This window comes from Oncorhynchus keta, chromosome 28 (assembly GCF_023373465.1).
Source record: "Oncorhynchus keta strain PuntledgeMale-10-30-2019 chromosome 28, Oket_V2, whole genome shotgun sequence".
Classification (NCBI taxonomy): Eukaryota; Metazoa; Chordata; class Actinopteri; order Salmoniformes; family Salmonidae; genus Oncorhynchus; species Oncorhynchus keta.
The window spans coordinates 79,187,474-79,206,919 of NC_068448.1; the positions used below are offsets into that span (position 1 = coordinate 79,187,474).

A 19,446-nucleotide genomic window follows, 5' to 3' on the forward strand; every position below is an offset into this window, starting at 1 on the left:
ACCCATTGGTCCCCTAACACTGCCCACTGGACTAACCCATTGGTTCCCTAACACTGCACACTGGACTAACCCATTGGTTCCCTAACACTGCCCACTGGACAAACCCATTGGTCCCCTAACACTGCCCACTGGACAAACCCATTGGTCCCCTAACACTGCCCACTGGACTAACCCATTGGTTCCCTAACACTGCCCACTGGACAAACCCATTGGTCCCCTAACACTGCCCACTGGACTAACCCATTGGTCCCCTAACACTGCCCACTGGACTAACCCATTGGTTCCCTAACACTGCCCACTGGACAAACCCATTGGTTCCCTAACACTGCCCACTGGACAAACCCATTGGTCCCCTAACACTGCCCACTGGACTAACCCATTGGTCCCCTAACACTGCCCACTGGACTAACCCATTGGTTCCCTAACACTGCCCACTGGACAAACCCATTGGTCCCCTAACACTGCCCACTGGACTAACCCATTGGTCCCCTAACACTGCCCACTGGACTAACCCATTGGTCCCCTAACACTGCACACTGGACCGTGGCTGCCCCCTTTTCCAACCTCTGTCTTTTTGAAAGAGGGTCGGGTACAAAGTAGAAGAATGTCCGTGGACTGGATCAATAAAGTTTTCGTTTTCTGGACTGACCTGTCACTGTCAATAATGGCGTTAACCACGTCCTTCCTCCCATGTTGCAGTGCTTCGTGGAAGAAGGAGGCGTGGTTCTTGTTGAGGCTGATCTCCGCCCCTCTCTGGAGCAGCAGTCTCACCGCTGCTACGTGACCCTCCCGGGCTGCCAAGTGCAGCGCAGTGCTCTGATCACAACAACAACAACAACAACAACAACACGATTTGTGAATTCAAATCATCAACGAACCAACACATCACCAGGCACGTTTATCCCATTCATTCATTCATTCATTCATTCATTCATTCATTCATTCATTCAGTATCTGAAGAATAAAAACATTTCAAAATGAATAAAGAGGGTGCTTATTGCTGGTAGAATGTCTGGCTAGGCTTCACATCATGATTGTTTTGTTTTGTGTTTAGTTTTATTTTGTGTACTTATAGGTTGTCTGAATGAAACATTAAGGTTGTCTGAATGAAACATTAAGGTTGTCTGAATGAAACATTAAGGTTGTCTGAATGAAACATAGAGGTTGTCTGAATGAAACATTAAGGTTGTCTGAATGAAACATTAAGGTTGTCTGAATGAAACATTAAGGTTGTCTGAATGAAACATAGAGGTTGTCTGAATGAAACATTAAGGTTGTCTGAATGAAACATAGAGGTTGTCTGAATGAAACATTAAGGTTGTCTGAATGAAACATTAAGGTTGTCTGAATGAAACATAGAGGTTGTCTGAATGAAACATTAAGGTTGTCTGAATGAAACATAGAGGTTGTCTGAATGAAACATTAAGGTTGTCTGAATGAAACATAGAGGTTGTCTGAATGAAACATAGAGGTTGTCTGAATGAAACATTAAGGTTGTCTGAATGAAACATTAAGGTTGTCTGAATGAAACATAGAGGTTGTCTGAATGAAACATTAAGGTTGTCTGAATGAAACATTAAGGTTGTCTGAATGAAACACAGAGGTTGTCCGAACCCCATCCTCATCCAGCTTGTCCAGTAGTTTGATGTTGGTGGCCAGGACGATCTTCATGGTCTGGGTGTACCCCTCTGACGCTGCATGGTGTAAACAGCTCCTCCCTTTGTAATCACTATGGAAGAGACAGACAGACAGACAGACAACACTGAGGAATAGACAGACAGACAGACAGACAGACAGACAGACAGACAGACAGACAGACAGACAGACAGACAGACAGACAGACAGACAGACAGACAGACAGACAGACAGACAGACAGACAGACAGACAGACAGACAGACAGACAGACAGACAGACAGACAGACAGACAGACAGCACTAGGGACAAATACAGCAGGACTTTGTCACACTATCACACTATGACATCCTGCTATGTAGAGTTGCCCACTGCAGAAATATAATGAATGGAATGGGCGTGGATCCTCTGATCCTGGCACTTTGACTGGTAAAGTCACGGGACCACTCCCTATGGCTGCCTGTGATGCAGTCATTTCCATTGTAATGTCGATCAAATTATGTTCAAATTATGTTCATTAACTGACGTGGTTCATGCAATGGAATGTATTTTTTGTTACGTGAGTTGATTCAACAAGTCACAGATTGATGGATACACTTCCTGCTTTTACCTTCATGCTTAGCTTCTCTGTGCAAGAATGGGTAACCGCATCGAGTATGTCTGGAAGTGGGCGTGTCAACAGCTAATTGGACCGAATTGTTGCCGTTTTGCGAGGCTGATTGGGCTGCACAACGAGTCGATTTTTGACAACTGTAGAATTTTGGCTAAGCCTATTCCTTTCTCTAACTTTAACCTCATTATCCTGACCTTCTACGTTAACAATCCTGACCTTCTACGTTAATTACCCTGACCTTCTACGTTACCAATCCTGACCTTCTACGTTAATTACCCCGACCTTCTACGTTAATTATTTACATTTACATTTAAGTCATTTAGCAGACGCTCTTATCCAGAGCGACTTACAAATTGGTGCCTGACCTTCTACGTTAACAATCCTGACCTTCTACGTTAATTACCCTGACCTTCTACGTTAACAATCCTGACCTTCTACGTTAATTATCCTGACCTTCTACGTTAATTACCCTGACCTTCTACGTTACCAATCCTGACCTTCTACGTTAATTACCCTGACCTTCTACGTTAACAATCCTGACCTTCTACGTTAATTACCCTGACCTTCTACGTTAATTACCCTGACCTTCTACGTTAATTACCCTGACCTTCTACGTTAACAATCCTGACCTTCTACGTTAATTACCCTGACCTTCTACGTTAACAATCCTGACCTTCTACGTTAATTACCCTGACCTTCTACGTTAATTACCCTGACCTTCTACGTTAACAATCCTGACCTTCTACGTTAATTATCCTGACCTTCTACGTTAATTACCCTGACCTTCTACGTTAACTATCCTGACCTTCTACATTAATTATCCTGACCTTCTACGTTAATTACCCTGACCTTCTACGTTAATTATCCTGACCTTCTACGTTAATTACCCTGACATTCTACGTTAATTACACTGACCTTCTCGTTAATTACCTAACCTTCTATGTTAATTACCCTGACCTTCTACGTTAATGACCCTAACCTTCTACGTTAATTACCCTGACCTTCTGTCCCGTTAATTACCCTAACCTTCTACGTTAATTACCCTGAATTTCTACGTTAATTATCCTGACCTTCTGCGTTAATTACACTGACCTTCTGACGTTAATTACCCTGACCTTTACGTTAATTACCTAAGCTTCTACGTTAATTATCCTAACCTTCTACGTTAATTACCCTGACCTTCTCGTTAATTACCCTGACCTTCTACGTTAATTACCCTAACCTTCTAAGTTAATTATCCTAACCTTCTACGTTAATTACCCTGACCTCTACGTTAATTATCCTAACCTTCTACGTTAATTACCCTGACATTCTACGTTAATTACACTGACCTTCTACGTTAATTATCCTAACCTTCTACATTAATTACCCTGACCTTCTACGTTAATTACCCTGACCTTCTACGTTAATTACCCTGACCTTCTACGTTAATTACCCTGACCTTCTACGTTAATTACCCTAACCTTCTACGTTAATTATCCTAACCTTCTACGTTAATTACCCTGACATTCTACGTTAATTACACTGACCTTCTACACGTTAATTACCCTAACCTTCTACGTTAATTACCCTGACCTTCTACGTTAATTACCCTGACCTTCTACGTTAATTACCCTAACCTTCTACGTTAATTATCCTAACCTTCTACGTTAATTACCCTGACCTTCTACGTTAATTACCCTGACCTTCTACGTTAATTACCCTAACCTTCTACGTTAATTACCCTGACCTTCTACGTTAATTACCCTAACCTTCTACGTTAATTACCCTGACCTTCTACGTTAATTACCCTAACCTTCTACGTTAATTACCCTGACCTTCTACGTTAATTATCCTGACCTTCTACGTTAATTATCCTAACCTTCTACGTTAATTACCCTGACCTTCTACGTTAATTATCCTAACCTTCTACGTTAATTACCCTAACCTTCTACGTTAATTACCCTAACCTTCTACGTTAATTACCCTAACCTTCTACGTTAATTACCCTAACCTTCTACGTTAATTACCCTAACCTTCTACGTTAATTATCCTAATCTTCTACGTTAATTATCCTAACCTTCTACGTTAATTACCCTGACCTTCTACGTTAATTACCCTGACCTTCTACGTTAATTACCCTGACCTTCTACGTTAATTACCCTGACCTTCTACGTTAATTACCCTGACCTTCTACGTTAATTACCCTAACCTTCTATGTTAATTATCATAACCTTCTACGTTAATTACCCTGACCTTCTACGTTAATTACCCTGACCTTCTACGTTAATTACCTAAGCTTCTACGTTAATTACCCTAACCTTCTACGTTAATTACCCTAACCTTCTACGTTAATTACCCTGACCTTCTACGTTAATTACCCTGACCTTCTACGTTAATTACACTGACCTTCTACGTTAATTACCCTGACCTTCTACGTTAATTACCCTGACCTTCTACGTTAATTACCCTAACCTTCTACGTTAATTACCCTGACCTTCTACGTTAATTACCCTGACCTTCTACGTTAATTACCCTGACCTTCTACGTTAATTACCCTGACCTTCTACGTTAATTACCCTGACCTTCTACGTTAATTACACTGACCTTCTACGTTAATTACCCTGACCTTCTACGTTAATTACCCTGACCTTCTACGTTAATTACCCTAACCTTCTACGTTAATTACCCTAACCTTCTACGTTAATTATCCTAACCTTCTACGTTAATTACCCTGACCTTCTACGTTAATTACCCTGACCTTCTACGTTAATTATCCTAACCTTCTACGTTAATTACCCTAACCTTCTACGTTAATTATCCTAACCTTCTATGTTAGTTCTCTTAACCTGCTATTAAGCTGACCTGCGGTGTATCTAACCAAGAATGGAGCACTGATGTTCCACCCATTGATGTTCCACCCATTGATGTTCCACCCACTGATGTTCCACCCACTGATGTTCCACCCATTGATGTTCCACCCATTGATGTTCCACCCATTGATGTTCCACCCACTGATGTTCCACCCACTGATGTTCCACCCACTGATGTTCCACCCATTGATGTTCCACCCATTGATGTTCCACCCACTGATGTTCCACCCACTGATGTTCCACCCACTGATGTTCCACCCACTGATGTTCCACCCATTGATGTTCCACCCATTGATGTTCCACCCATTGATGTTCCACCCACTGATGTTCCACCCACTGATGTTCCACCCACTGATGTTCCACCCACTGATGTTCCACCCACTGATGTTCCACCCACTGATGTTCCACCCACTGATGTTCCACCCACTGATGTTCCACCCACTGATGTTCCACCCACTGATGTTCCACCCACTGATGTTCCACCCACTGATGTTCCACCCACTGTTGTTCCACCCACTGTTGTTCCACCCACTGTTGTTCCACCCACTGATGTTCCACCCATTGATGTTCCACCCACTGTTGTTCCACCCACTGTTGTTCCACCCACTGATGTTCCACCCACTGTTGATCCACCCACCAATGTTCCACCCACTGATGTTCCACCCACTGATGTTCCACCCACTGTTGTTCCACCCACTGATGTTCCACCCACTGATGTTCCACCCACTGATGTTCCACCCACTGATGTTCCACCCACTGTTGTTCCACCCACTGATGTTCCACCCACTGATGTTCCACCCATTGATGTTCCACCCACTGATGTTCCACCCACTGATGTTCCACCCACTGATGTTCCACCCACTGATGTTCCACCCACTGATGTTCCACCCACTGTTGTTCCACCCACTGATGTTCCACCCACTGATGTTCCACCCATTGATGTTCCACCCACTGATGTTCCACCCACTGTTGTTCCACCCACTGTTGTTCCACCCACTGTTGATCCACCCACTGATGTTCCACCCACTGATGTTCCACCCATTGATGTTCCACCCACTGTTGTTCCACCCACTGATGTTCCACCCACTGATGTTCCACCCACTGATGTTCCACCCACTGATGTTCCACCCACTGTTGATCCACCCACTGTTGATCCACCCACAGATGTTCCACCCACCAATGTTCCACCCACTGATGTTCCACCCACTGATGTTCCACCCACTGATGTTCCACCCACTGATGTTCCACCCACTGTTGATCCACCCACTGATGTTCCACCCACTGTTGTTCCACCCACTGATGTTCCACCCACTGTTGTTCCACCCACTGATGTTCCACCCATTGATGTTCCACCCACCAATGTTCCACCCACTGATGTTCCACCCATTGATGTTCCACCCACCAATGTTCCACCCATTGATGTTCCACCCACTGATGTTCCACCCACTGATGTTCCACCCACTGTTGTTCCACCCACTGATGTTCCACCCACCAATGTTCCACCCATTACTGTTGGTCCACCCACAGATGTTCCACCCATTACTGTTGATCCACCCACTTCTCTTGCCACGCCCCCTCTCAGACACGCTCCAAGTGTGCAGTCAGCCATAATTGGAGTCATTGGTAAGTGCAAGGTCTGTCAGTCTACCCATTATGCCATCATTGACACGAAATGGGGGATGCCAGTTCTACTCCTTCTATTTCTACGGGGTGCTAACTTTCCCAAAATTCACAGGTTTCCAAAAAATCCTGGTCGAAGAATTCCCAGATTTCCTGCTTATTCCTGCTTCTGGTGATATTCCAGCTGGGATTTCTGGTATAGCAGGAACTTTTGGGACATTGTACAGAAATGTTGTTGACCCTAATCCTAAACCATTATTTAACAGATTGAAGTGAAGATCTGTTGCAAAACCTTTAGAGGCATAATCAGTGCCCCCCAAAAAAACAGAGCAACTTTCTTCATAACTATGAACAGTAGACCTAGTAATGTACAGATAGTGCGTTAATACCAGTGAAAGAGGGCTCCTTTACGAAGCAGCAGCTCCACCACCTTGGTGTGTCCCCCTCCAGAGGCCAGGTGTAGGGGGGTCAGGCCTCTCTCGTCCCCCTCGTTCAGCAGACGGGAGTCTGTGATTGTCTCCAGTAGACGCTGGCAGGTGTTGACACGACCATACCTGATGAGAGGAGAGGAGAGGAGGGTTAAACGTAATACCTGGTGTTAATACCACAGATGTAGGATCTTAATTTGAGCCAGTTTGCTCAAGCAAGAAAATAATCCTGCAGCATCAGGAAATGTGAATTATTAAGTGGATTATTCACCGAGTAGACAAAGAATTAGGAACACCTGCTCATTCCATGTCATGGACTGAGCAGGTGAATCCAGGTGAATCCAGGTGAATCCAGGTGAATCCAGGTGAAAGCTACGATCCATTTTTGATGTCTCTTGTTAAATCCACTACAATCAGTGTAAATTGAAGGGGAGAAGACAGGTGAAATATATTTTTTTAGGCTTAGAGACAATTGAGACATGCATTGTGTATGTGTGCCATTCAGAGAGTGAATGGGCAAGACAAAATATTTAAGTGTGTCACGCCCTGGCCATAGAGAGGCTTTTATTCTCTATTTTGGTTAGGCCAGGGTGTGACTAGGGTGGGCATTCTAGTTTCTTTATTTCTATGTTTTCTATTTCTTTGTTTGGCCGGGTGTGGTTCTCAATCAGAGGCAGCTGTCTATCGTTGTCGCTGATTGAGAATCATACTTAGGTAGCCTTTTCCCCACCTGGGTTTGTGGGTTAGTTGTTAGTTGTTTTCTGTTAGTCGAGGTTTGTTGCGTGCTGGGGTCACTGTCTGTTTGTGCTCAGTTTTGGGATGGACACTTTTGATTATCGCCTGTTGTTTCGGATGCCGCAAATAAAGTCCGGTTTCCGGCAATTCAGTTAAAAACAAATTCTTATTTTCAATGACGGCCTAGTGTAACACTTCAGGTGTCGCAGGTGTGTGGAGTCAAACGCAGGAGACAGTGAGTGCAAAGCTGTGCGTCTTTAATAGCGCCAACGCACCACAGGGTGCTCACAATAGTAACGGCCCCAAACACAGGGAATGAGAATGTACAACGGAAAAGTAACGACCAGGCACTAACACGTACCTCTACAACAGAGCCGAAGGTTACACTGAAATAATCCCGCACAACAACCAGGCGGGCCGGCTGTCTAATAAAGACAAACTAATTAACTGTTTAACCATGAACAGGTGCTACCACTAAACATACAAGGAGGGAGAGGAAAAACAATCAGTGGCAGCTAATAGGCCGGTGACGACGACCGCCGAGCGCCAACCGCCCGGGAAGGGGAAACACCCTCGGTCGGACTCGTGACAGTACCCCCTCCTGACGCGCGGCTCCCGCAGCGCCGACACCGGCCTCGAGGTCGCCCCGGAGGACGAGGTGCAGGGCGATCCGGATGGAGGCGATGGAAATCCTCAACATGGATGGATCCAAGATGTCCCTCACCGGTACCCAGCACCTCTCCTCCGGACCGTACCCCTCCCAGTCCACGAGGTACTGCAGGCCCCTCACCCGGCGTCTTGAGTCCAGAATGGCCCGGATCGTGTACGCCGGGGTCCCCTCGATGTCCAGAGGGGGGGAGGGACCTCCGGTACCTCACTGTCCTGCAGGGGACCAGCTACCACCGGCCTGAGGAGAGACACATGAAACGAGGGGTTAATTCGATAATAGGAAGGGAGTTGTAATCGATAACACACCTCGTTTATTCTCCTCAGGACTTTAAAGGGCCCTACACACTGCGGACCCAGCTTCCGGCAGGGCAAGCGGAGAGGTAGGTTTCGGGTCGAGAGCCAGACCCTGTCCCCGGTACAAACACGGGGGCCTCACTGCGGTGGCGGTCAGCACTCCTCTTCTGCCGTCCACTCGCTTGTCGTAGAGATTCCTGGACGGCCCTCCAGGTCTCCTTGGAGCGCTGTACCCATTCCTCCACCGCAGGAGCCTCGGTCTGGCTCGGATGCCATGGTGCCAGGACCGGCTGGTATCCCAACACACACTGAAAAGGGGACACGTTAGTAGAGGAGTGGCGTAGTGAGTTCTGAGCCATTTCAGCCCAGGGAATGTATCGTGCCCACTCCCTGGCCGATCCTGGCAATACGACCGCAGAAACCTACCCACCTCCTGGTTCAATCTCTCCACCTGCCCATTACTCTCGGGTTGATAACCGGAGGTCAGGCTGACAGAGACCCCCAAGCGTTCCATGAACGCTCTCCATACCCGAGACGTGAATTGGGGGCCCCGATCAGAAACGATGTCCTCCGGCACCCCGTAGTGCCGAAAGACATGGGTAAATAATGCCTCCGCAGTCTGCAGGGCTGTAGGGATACCGGGCAACGGGAGGAGACGGCAGGACTTAGAAAACCGATCCACAATCACTAGAACCGCGGTGTTCCCCTGAGACGGCGGAAGATCGGTCAGGAAATCTATGGACAGATGTGACCATGGCCGCTGTGGAACGGGGAGGGGTTGTAGCTTCCTCTAGGAAGGTGCCTAGGAGCCTTACTCTGAGCGCACACTGAGCAAGAGGAGACATAACCCTTAACGTCCTTAACCAACGTAGGCCACCAATACCTCCCCTGAAGGCTCCCCACTGTCCTCGTCACCCCAGGGTGACCCGAGGAGGGTAGGACGTGAGCCCACCGAATCAGCTTGTCCCGAACATCAAGCGGCACGTACCTTCGCCCGCTGGACACTGAGGAGGCGCGGGTTCAGCCCGTAACGCCCGCTCGATGTCCGAGTCCACCTCCCATACCACTGGGGCTACCAGCTTAGAGGCGGGAAGGATGGGAGTAGGTTCGGTGGACCCATCCTCGGTGTCGTAAAGGCGGGACAGTGCGTCAGCCTTCACGTTCTGGGAGCCCGGTCTATAAGACAAAGTAAACCGGAACCGGGTGAAGAATATGGCCCACCTTGCCTGACGTGGGTTAAGTCTCCTTGCAGCCCGAATATACTCCAGATTCTGGTGGTCGGTCCAGATGAGAAAGGGTGCTTAGCCCCTCAAGCCAGTGTCTCCACACCTTCAGAGCTCTAACCACCGCTAGCAACTCCCGGTCCCCACATCATAGTTACGCTCCGCTGGGCTGAGCTTCCTTGAGAAGAAAGCGCAGGGGCGGAGTTTTTGTGGCGTACCCAGCGCTGTGATAGCACGGCACCCACCCCAGCCTCGGACGCGTCCACCTCCACTATGAATGCTAGAGAGGGATCCGGATGCGCCAACACGGGCGCATCAGTGAACAGCGCCTTCAACTTGTTGAATGCCCTGTCCGCCTGTGCTGACCACTGCAATCGCACCGGGCCCCCAGCAGTGAGGTAATGGGAGCCGCTATCTGGCCAAAACCCCGGATAAACCTCCGGTAGTAGTTGGCAAAACCCAAAAACCGCTGCACCTCCTTTACCGTGGTTGGAGTCGGCCAATTACGCACGGCCCTAATGCGGTCACCCTCCATCACCACCCCGAGGTGGAAATGCGATATCCCAGAAAAGAGACGGCTCGTTTAGAGAACACGCATTTCTCAGCCTTGACGTATAGGTCATGCTCCAGCAGTCTTCCAAGCACTTTGCGCACCAGAGACACATGCGCGGTGTGAGTGGCCGAGTAGATCAGAATGTCATCGATATAAACAACCACCCCTGACCGCACAGGTCCCTGAGAATCTCGTCTACAAAGGATTGGAAAACGGCTGGAGCATTCTTTAACCCATACGGCATGACGAGGTACTCATAGTGGCCGGATGTAGTACTAAATGCGGTTTTCCACTCGTCTCCCTTCCGAATACGCACCAGACTATACGCGCTCCTGAGATCCAGTTTTGTGAAGAACTGCGCTCCGTGGAACGATTCCACCGCCGTAGCGATGAGAGGTAGAGGGTAACTATACCCCACTGTGATGGCGTTTAGACCTCTATAATCGATACACGGACGCAAGCCTCCCTCCTTTTTCCTCACAAAAAAGAAACTCGAGGAGACGGGTGAAATGGAGGGCCGAATGTACCCCTGTCCCAGCGACTCCGTGACATATGTCTCCATTGCCAACGTCTCCTCCTGGGACAGCGGGTACACATGACTCTTGGGAAGCGCAGCGTCTACCTGGAGATCTATCGTACAATCCCTTCCCGGTCGATAAGGTGGTAATTTAGTCGCTTTCACTTTACTGAAAGCGATTGCCAAATCGGCATACTGGGGGAATGCACACCGTGGAACCCTGGTCTGGACTCTCCACCGACGTGGCACCGATGGAAACTCCCAAACACCTTCCAGAACACTCCTCTGACCACCCCTGGAGAACCCCTTGTCTCCACGAAATTTTAGGATTGTGCCGGGCCAGCCAAGGAGTCCCCAGCACCACTGGAAACGCAGGCGAATCAATAATAAAAAAACTGATACGCTCCCTATGATTCCCCTGCGTCACCATGTCCAGTGGGACCGTGGTCTCCCCGACCATCCCTGACCCTAATGGCCGGCTATCTAGGGAGTGCACGGGAAAGGAGAATCTATCGGCACCAGCGGAACCCCTAACTTAAGGGCGAGTCCGCGATCCATAAAGTTCCCAGCTGCGCCTGAATCGACTAGCGCCCTATGCTGGGAAGAGGGAAAAAGTGAAGGAAAGAGATTAAGACAAACATATGGCCAACAAGGGATTCTGGGTGAGTCTGATGCTGACTCACCTGGGGTGACCGAGAAGCGTTCCGCCTGCCATCTCTACTCCCAGACGGACCCCCAGCACCGATCAGACGTGTGTCCTCTCCGACCACAGTTGGTGCAGGGAAGGCCTCCTCCTCCGGTACCCCTCGGCGCAGCCCTCCCAACTCCATCGGAATGGGAGCGGAGGGGCTGGGTGGTGGAACGCACAGGACCCTCTCTGAACGCCGCGGGCAGCCAGCAGATTGTCCAGTCGAATGGACATGTCAATCAGCTGATCCAGTGACAGAGTGGTGTCCCGACACGCTAACTCCCGGCGGACGTCCTCTCGGAGACCACACCTGTAGTGGTCCATAAGGGCCCTGTCGTTCCACCCAGATCCGGCTGCCAAGGTCCGGAACTCCAGCGCGTAATCCTGGGCGCTCCTCCTCTCCTGCCTGAGATGAAAAAGTCGTTCTCCCACCGCTCGGCCGTCTAGAGGGTGATCAAATACGGCACGGAAGCGGCAGGAAAACTCTGGGTAGTGCTCCCGCGCTGAGTCTGGGCCATTCCAGACTGCGTTCGCCCACTCCAGAGCACGACCCGTGAGGCAGGAGATGAGGACACTCACCCTCTCCGCTCCTGAGGGAGTGGGTCTAACGGTGGCCAGGTATAGCTCCAGCTGAAGCAGAAACCCCTGGCAACCCGCCGCCGCTCCATCATAAGCCCTCGGTAGCGTCAGACGAAGGGTGCTGGAGTCGAGTGATGGGGAGTCCGGAGTCGGGGGTGCCGAAGGTGGAGAGAGGAGACCACTCCTCTCCCATCGGTCCATTCTCTCCATCACTTGATCCATCGCGGATCCGATCCGATGGAGAATGGTGGTGTGGTGGAGAACCCGTTCCTCCATCGATGGGAGAGGGTTGGCTGCTGCTCCTGCTGACTCCATTCGATTTGATTTAGGTGCGGGATTCTGTAACACTTCAGGTGTCGCAGGTGTGTGGAGTCAAACGCAGGAGACAGTGAGTGCAAAGCTGTGCGTCTTTAATAGCGCCAACGCACCACAGGGTGCTCACAATAGTAACGGCCCCAAACACAGGGAATGAGAATGTACAACGGAAAAGTAACGACCAGGCACTAACACGTACCTCTACAACAGAGCCGAAGGTTACACTGAAATAATCCCGCACAACAACCAGGCGGGCCGGCTGTCTAATAAAGACAAACTAATTAACTGTTTAACCATGAACAGGTGCTACCACTAAACATACAAGGAGGGAGAGGAAAAACAATCAGTGGCAGCTAATAGGCCGGTGACGACGACCGCCGAGCGCCAACCGCCCGGGAAGGGGAAACACCCTCGGTCGGACTCGTGACACCTAGGAACAGTGGGTTAACTGCCTGTTCAGGGGCAGGATGACAGATTTGTACCTTGTCAGCTTGACACAACTGTGAGAAGCATTGGAGTCAACATGTGCCAGCATCCTTGTGGAATGCTTTCGACACCTTGTAGATTCCATGCCCTGATGAATTGAGGCTGTTCTGGGGGCAAAAGGGCATGCAACTCAATATTAGGGAGGTGTAATTAATGGTAATTTTTATAGGTGTTGATATATTTTTTATAAGGAAAAATCAAGTCTGAAATTTTGATGTGGAAATTACAAACTTCAGATGCCTTTTTGTAACTGCAAATAAACTACAATTTTTAAATTTCCTGCATTACAGGAAAGTTCTCCTGCAACAGAGTGATCATAGTAAGATCTTACATCTGTATATGAACATACCTGTTGGAGTAGAGAGAGGAGGAAGAGGAAGGGAGTAACAGGAGGAGGAAGAGAAGAAGCTAAAGGAGGAAGAGGAATGGATGGAGCAAAGATGAGGAGAAGAACGAGGATGAGAAGGGAGAGGGGTTAAAGGAGGAAGAGGAATGGATGGAGCAAAGATGAGGAGAAGAACGAGGATGAGAAGGGAGAGGGGTGAAAGGAGGAAGAGGAATGGATGGAGCAAGATGAGGAGAAGAACGAAGATGAGAAGGGAGAGGGGTGACAGGAGGAAGAGGAATGGATGGAGCAAGATGAGGAGAAGAACGAGGATGAGAAGGGAGAGGGGTTAAAGGAGGAAGAGGAATGGATGGAGCAAGATGAGGAGAAGAACGAGGATGAGAAGGGAGAGGGGTGATAGGAGGAAGAGGAATGGATGGAGCAAAGATGAGGAGAATAACGAAGATGAGAAGGGAGAGGGGTGACAGGAGGAAGAGGAATGGATGGAGCAAGATGAGGAGAAGAACGAGGATGAGAAGGGAGAGGGGTTAAAGGAGGAAGAGGAATGGATGGAGCAAGATGAGGAGAAGAACGAGGATGAGAAGGGAGAGGGGTGAAAGGCCTTCTGTACCAACAGGTATGTTACTAAACCTACAATACCAGGTAAATATACCTGTTATACCTAATAATATAATAATAATATATGCCATTTAGCAGACGCTTTTATCCAAAGCGACTTACAGTCATGTGTGCATACATTCTACGTATGGGTGGTCCCGGGAATCGAACCCACTACCCTGGCGTTACAAGCGCCATGCTCTACCAACTGAGCTACAGAAGGACCACTGTTAATATAGCTACTGCACCAACTTCAACAGCAGGTACAGTATGTTACTATACCTACAATGCCACCTATAGGAAGCGGTTGGATTGGAGGATGAAGACCATTTGACCCTGTGCTCTATCGTTCTGTATAAGTGATGCTCTTTAGGGCTTGAGGCTAAGGTATCACTGAATGGCACATGTTGCACTTATCTACACACAATACATCATCAAACAATGACTATTGGCTAATGTCCCCTCATTTCACCCTATCAGGAACCAGCCATTACATAACAATGACTATTGGCTAATGTCCCCTCATTTCACCCTATCAGGAACCAGCCATTACATAACAATGACTATTGGCTAATGTCCCCTCATTTCACCCTATCAGGAACCAGCCATTACATAACAATGACTATTGGCTAATGTCCCTCATTTCACCCTATCAGGAACCAGCCATTACATAACAATGACTATTGGCTAACATTTAATCAGGAACCATGACATAACAATGACTATTGGCTAATGTCCCCTCATTTCTTTCAGGAAACCTACATAACAATGACTATTAGCTAATCCCTCATTTCAACCTATAACATACCATGACATAACAATGACTACTGGCTAATGACCCTCATTTCACCCTATCAGGAACCACCCATACATGTTCATCCTAGAGTCCATGGTAGTGACCACTCCGTTGCGTGTTATTAATCAATTGGTTTAATGATCAGATCAGCCTGGTTAGGTTTCATTTAGATGTAATGAATCAGAGATAAAGACTGTCTCAAAGCGCACCCTGTTCCCTCTGTAGTGTACTACGTATGACCAGAGCTCTTTAGTGCACTTCAAAAAGGATAGGGCGCCTTTGGTACACTACAAAGCTCTATGGTTATCCGTGATCCATAGTGGCCTGCTCTCCTTGTACCCTTCACCTGTGCTGATCTGGAAACACAGAATAGATGAGAGCGATAGAGTGGAAGCCTGTAGTGGGATTTACGATCTCTTCTTCCATTCTTTTAGATCAATTTGATAGGAGATTAGACAAATATTAACCACTAAAGACAATCTGAAATAATAGATTTGGATAGTGTACCAAAAGTTTAATAGACTCCCTGCGCAGACATTTGTTTGTAATTAAAGGCATGTTTGGCTCAAACCAGTTGCTGAGAAGCAGATAAGAGCCTCAGCTAAATATAGATTAGCCTAGCATGTTACCCTATTAAAACACCACTGATTGGGCAGTGAAGATTAGCCTAGCATGTTACCCTATTAAAAACACCACTGATTGGGCAGTGAAGATTAGCCTAGCATGTTACCCTATTAATAACACCACTCACTGGGCAGTGAAGATTAGCCTAGCATGTTACCCTATTAATAACACCACTCACTGGGCAGCGAAGTGCAGGGCAGACTTCTTGTCCTTGGACTTGCGGTCCAGAGAGACCTGTAGAACCAGGATGTTCTTGACAGATTCGTGGATGCCCAGTCTGCAGGCGTAGTGGAGAGGAGTACAGCCCTTGTTGTCCTCGTTACTCAACAGATCCTTCACACTGTTGTGCTGTTAAAGGAGGCAGGACACACACACACACACACACACACACACACACACACACACACACACACACACACACACACACACACACACACACACACACACACACACACACACACACACACACACACACACACACACACACACACACACACACACACACACACACACAAACACTTGATCCCTGACTTCCCAAGAGCAGATAGACAGATGCTGCCCTCCAAAGGGTCTGCTGAAGTCTATTATCTGTGCTTCACCGTTTTAGAGGTTATAGCAGATCACTGAGACGCTTGGCAAAGCTTTAAATGGTTTAAATAAACTATAATTTGACACAGAGCAATGGTAATAAAGTTCAACAGCCAGCCTTGGTGCTCCTCCCAAACAGCACCCTATTCCCTTTATAGTGCACTACTTTTAACAAGGGCCTATAGCCAAATGACACCCTATTGCCTTTTTATAGTGCACTTCTTTTTACCAGATCGGGTCTAAAGTAGTGCACTATAAAGGCACTAGTGTGCCATTTGGGATCCACATACTGGACTCTAGGAACAGACTCATAAGGGTTTGTAGAGGTAGAAGAAAATGAATGGCAGAAAGGGATACGCTATCCCACCTTTAATGTTGATGCCTTTGCCTAACTTCGAAAAACGAGTCGCTTTTACGTAACCTTTGACCTCAGTGAAATTATGCAGTGTCGAAATTAAATTAAATGTTATCCATGACTTGCTTTGTAAACAACAGGTGTAGACTAACAGTGAAATGCTTGGTAAACAACAGGTGTAGACTAACAGTGAAATGCTTTGTAAACAACAGGTGTAGACTAACAGTGAAATGCTTGGTAAACAACAGGTGTAGACTAACAGTGAAATGCTTGGTAAACAACAGGTGTAGACTAACAGTGAAATGCTTGGTAAACAGCAGGTGTAGACTAACAGTGAAATGCTTGGTAAACAACAGGTGTAGACTAACAGTGAAATGCTTTAATTACGGACCTTCCCCAACAATACAGAGAGAAGTAAAAAGAGAAAACTAATAGAAAGATATTAACAAGAGGAATAAATAAACAATGACTAGCGATAACTTGGCTATGTAGACGGGGTACCAGTACCGAGTACCAGTACCGAGTCAATGAGCAGCGTACGAGGTAATTAAGGTAACTGTGTACAATATAGGTAGGCATAAAGTGACCAGGCAACAGGATAAATAATAAACAGGTAACGGCAGTGTATGTGATGAGTCAAAGGAGTTAGTGCAAAAAAGGGTCAATGCACATAGTCTGGGTAGCTATTGGTTAACTATTGGTTAACTATTGGTTAACTATTGGTTAACTATTGGTTAACTATTGGTTAACTATTTGACTAACTATTGGTTAACTATTGGTTAACTATTTGACTAAATATTTAGCAGTCTTGTTCAACAGTCATGTCTTGGGGATAGAAGCTGTTCAGGGTTCTGGCCCATGCCAAATCGTTTAAGACTCCTGTAAAAGGAAGAAGTGTTATCATGCCTTCTTTATGACAGTGTTGGTGTGTGTGAGATCCATGATAAATCGTTAGTGATGTGGACACCAAGGAATTTGAAAGTCTCGACCCGCTCTACTGCATCCCAGTCCATGTGTATGGATGCGTGCTCGGCCCTCAGTTTCCTGTAGTCCACAATCAGCTCTTTTGTCTTGCCGATGTTGAGGGAGAGGTTGTTGTCCTGGCACCACACTGTTAAGTCACTCACCTCCCTATAGGCTGTCTCATCGTCATCGGTGATGAGTCCAGCCATGTTTTGTCGTCAGCAAACTTAATGATGGTGTTGGAGTAATGTGCGGCCAAGCAGTTGTAGGTGAACAGGGAGTACAGGAGGGGACTAAACACACACCCCTGAGGGGCGCCAATGTTGAGGGTCAGCGTGGGGAACGTATTGTTGCCAACCCTCACTACCTCCGGCGGCCGGTTAGGAAGTCCAGGATTCAGTTGCAGAGGGAGGTGTTCAGTCCCAGGGTCCTGAGTTTAGTGATGAGCTTGGAAGGCACTATGGCGTTGAACGTTGAGCTATAGTCAATAAACAGCATTCACACGTAGGTGTTCCTCTTGCCCAGGTGGGAGAGAAGTCAGTGTGGAGTGTACAGTAATAGAGATTGCTTCATCTGTGTATCTGTTGGAGCTGTATGAATAGGAGTGGGTCCAGGGTGTCTGGGATAATGGTGTTGATGTGAGCCATGACCAGCATTTCAAAGCATTTCATGGAAACAGATGTGAGTGCAACGGGGCTATAGTCATTTAGATAGGTTATGTTGGCGTTCTTTGACACAGGGACTATTATGGTCTGCTTGAAACATGTAGATATTTCAGACTGGGTCAGGGAGAGTTTGAAAATGTCAGTGAAGACACTTGCCAGTTGGTTAGAGCATGCTCTGAGTATAATATTACAGACTGGCTCAGGGAGAGGCCAGCTGGTCAGTGCATAAACTTAAACATTCTCTGAGTATGCGTCCTGATAAACCGTGGGACTATTATGGTCGGTTTATCAGGACGCATACTCAGAGAATGTTTAAGTTTATGCACTGACCAGCTGGCCTCTCCCTGAGCCAGTACATACAGGTTGCGGATCTCAGCTCTGGCGACGGTGACGGTGAATGTTAACCTGTTTAAAGGTCTTACTCAGATTGGCTACGGAGTGTGAGATCACACAGTCGTTCGGAACAGCTGGTGCTCTCATGCATGGTTCAGTGCTGCTTGCCGGGGCAGCTCGCAGCTGGAATTCCCTTTGTAATTTGTGATAGTTTGCTAGCCCTGCCACATCCGACGAGTGTCAGAGCCTGTGTCGTATGATTTTATCTTAGTCCTGTATTGACGTTTTGACAGTTTGATGGCTCGTCGGAGGTCGTAGCGGGATATAAGAGTCTGGAGTAGTGTCCTGCTCCATGAAAGAGGCAGCTCTAGCCCTTTAGCTCAGTGTGGATGTTGCCTGTAATCCATGGCTTCTGGTTGTGATATGTACGTACAGTAAAGCCAGTAACTGATGTGGTAAACGATGTTATCGGATGAATTCCGGTGCCTTCGAAACAATCCTGTAGTTCATCGGACCACTTGTACTTCCTGTTTGAGTTTTTGCTTGTAAGCAGGAATCAGGAGGATAGATTTATGGTTAGATTGGCCAAATGGAGGGCGAGGGAGAGCTTTGTTTGTTTGTTATGAAGAAATGTGGAAAGTATATGGTTCACCGCGAAACAAACGTGAAGAGCAGCGAGGCTTGAAGACAGTTTTCTTATGATGATGAAATTCATGGTGAATGTATCGTTAGCCTACTTTATAATTGTGGTATAATTTGGAAAAGATGTACTGTGTGATATTTGGTTTATTTAAAAACATTTACTCTTTATTGTGTTGATAACATACAAGTCATTTAATAATTGTACTGTTTTCATAACGGTAAAGTTGTTATTTATTTATCCTGTTGATACGATACGGGAGTAACGTAGTCTACAATAACTTGTGCCGTTATTATTTATTTATTAATAAATATACACATTTGGCGATACAGGG

General features: G+C 47.1%; 1 protein-coding gene and 2 long non-coding RNA genes across 9 annotated transcripts in view; 1 reads left to right on the forward strand and 2 right to left on the reverse strand.

The window, feature by feature from the left end:
• The window catches only part of LOC118376961 (transient receptor potential cation channel subfamily A member 1-like), a 90,409-nt gene that overhangs the window by 27,300 nt on the left and 43,663 nt on the right, over nt 1-19,446 (reverse strand). For both annotated transcript variants that reach the window (XM_052484057.1, XM_052484056.1), the window contains exons 12-15: nt 15,747-15,916; nt 7,108-7,272; nt 1,615-1,729; nt 650-816 (exon numbers count right to left, since the gene is read on the reverse strand). In XM_052484057.1, coding sequence (XP_052340017.1) covers nt 650-816; nt 1,615-1,729; nt 7,108-7,272; nt 15,747-15,916 — 617 coding nt within the window. The remainder of the gene's footprint in view (nt 1-649; nt 817-1,614; nt 1,730-7,107; nt 7,273-15,746; nt 15,917-19,446) is intronic.
• On the forward strand, nt 787-2,435 carry LOC127912947 (uncharacterized). Of its 6 annotated transcripts, none has more exons than XR_008084211.1 (3): nt 787-1,185; nt 1,252-1,471; nt 1,604-2,435. It is a non-coding gene; the product is annotated as an uncharacterized LOC127912947 (long non-coding RNA). The 6 variants fall into 6 exon arrangements; XR_008084214.1 differs by having other exon boundaries at nt 1,252-1,449; nt 1,494-1,625; XR_008084213.1 differs by lacking the exon at nt 1,604-2,435 and having other exon boundaries at nt 1,252-1,383; nt 1,450-1,597.
• LOC127912948 (uncharacterized) lies at nt 2,627-3,921 on the reverse strand. The gene is made up of 3 exons (XR_008084217.1): nt 3,866-3,921; nt 2,744-3,051; nt 2,627-2,677 (listed from the first exon to the last, which is right to left on the reverse strand). It is a non-coding gene; the product is annotated as an uncharacterized LOC127912948 (long non-coding RNA).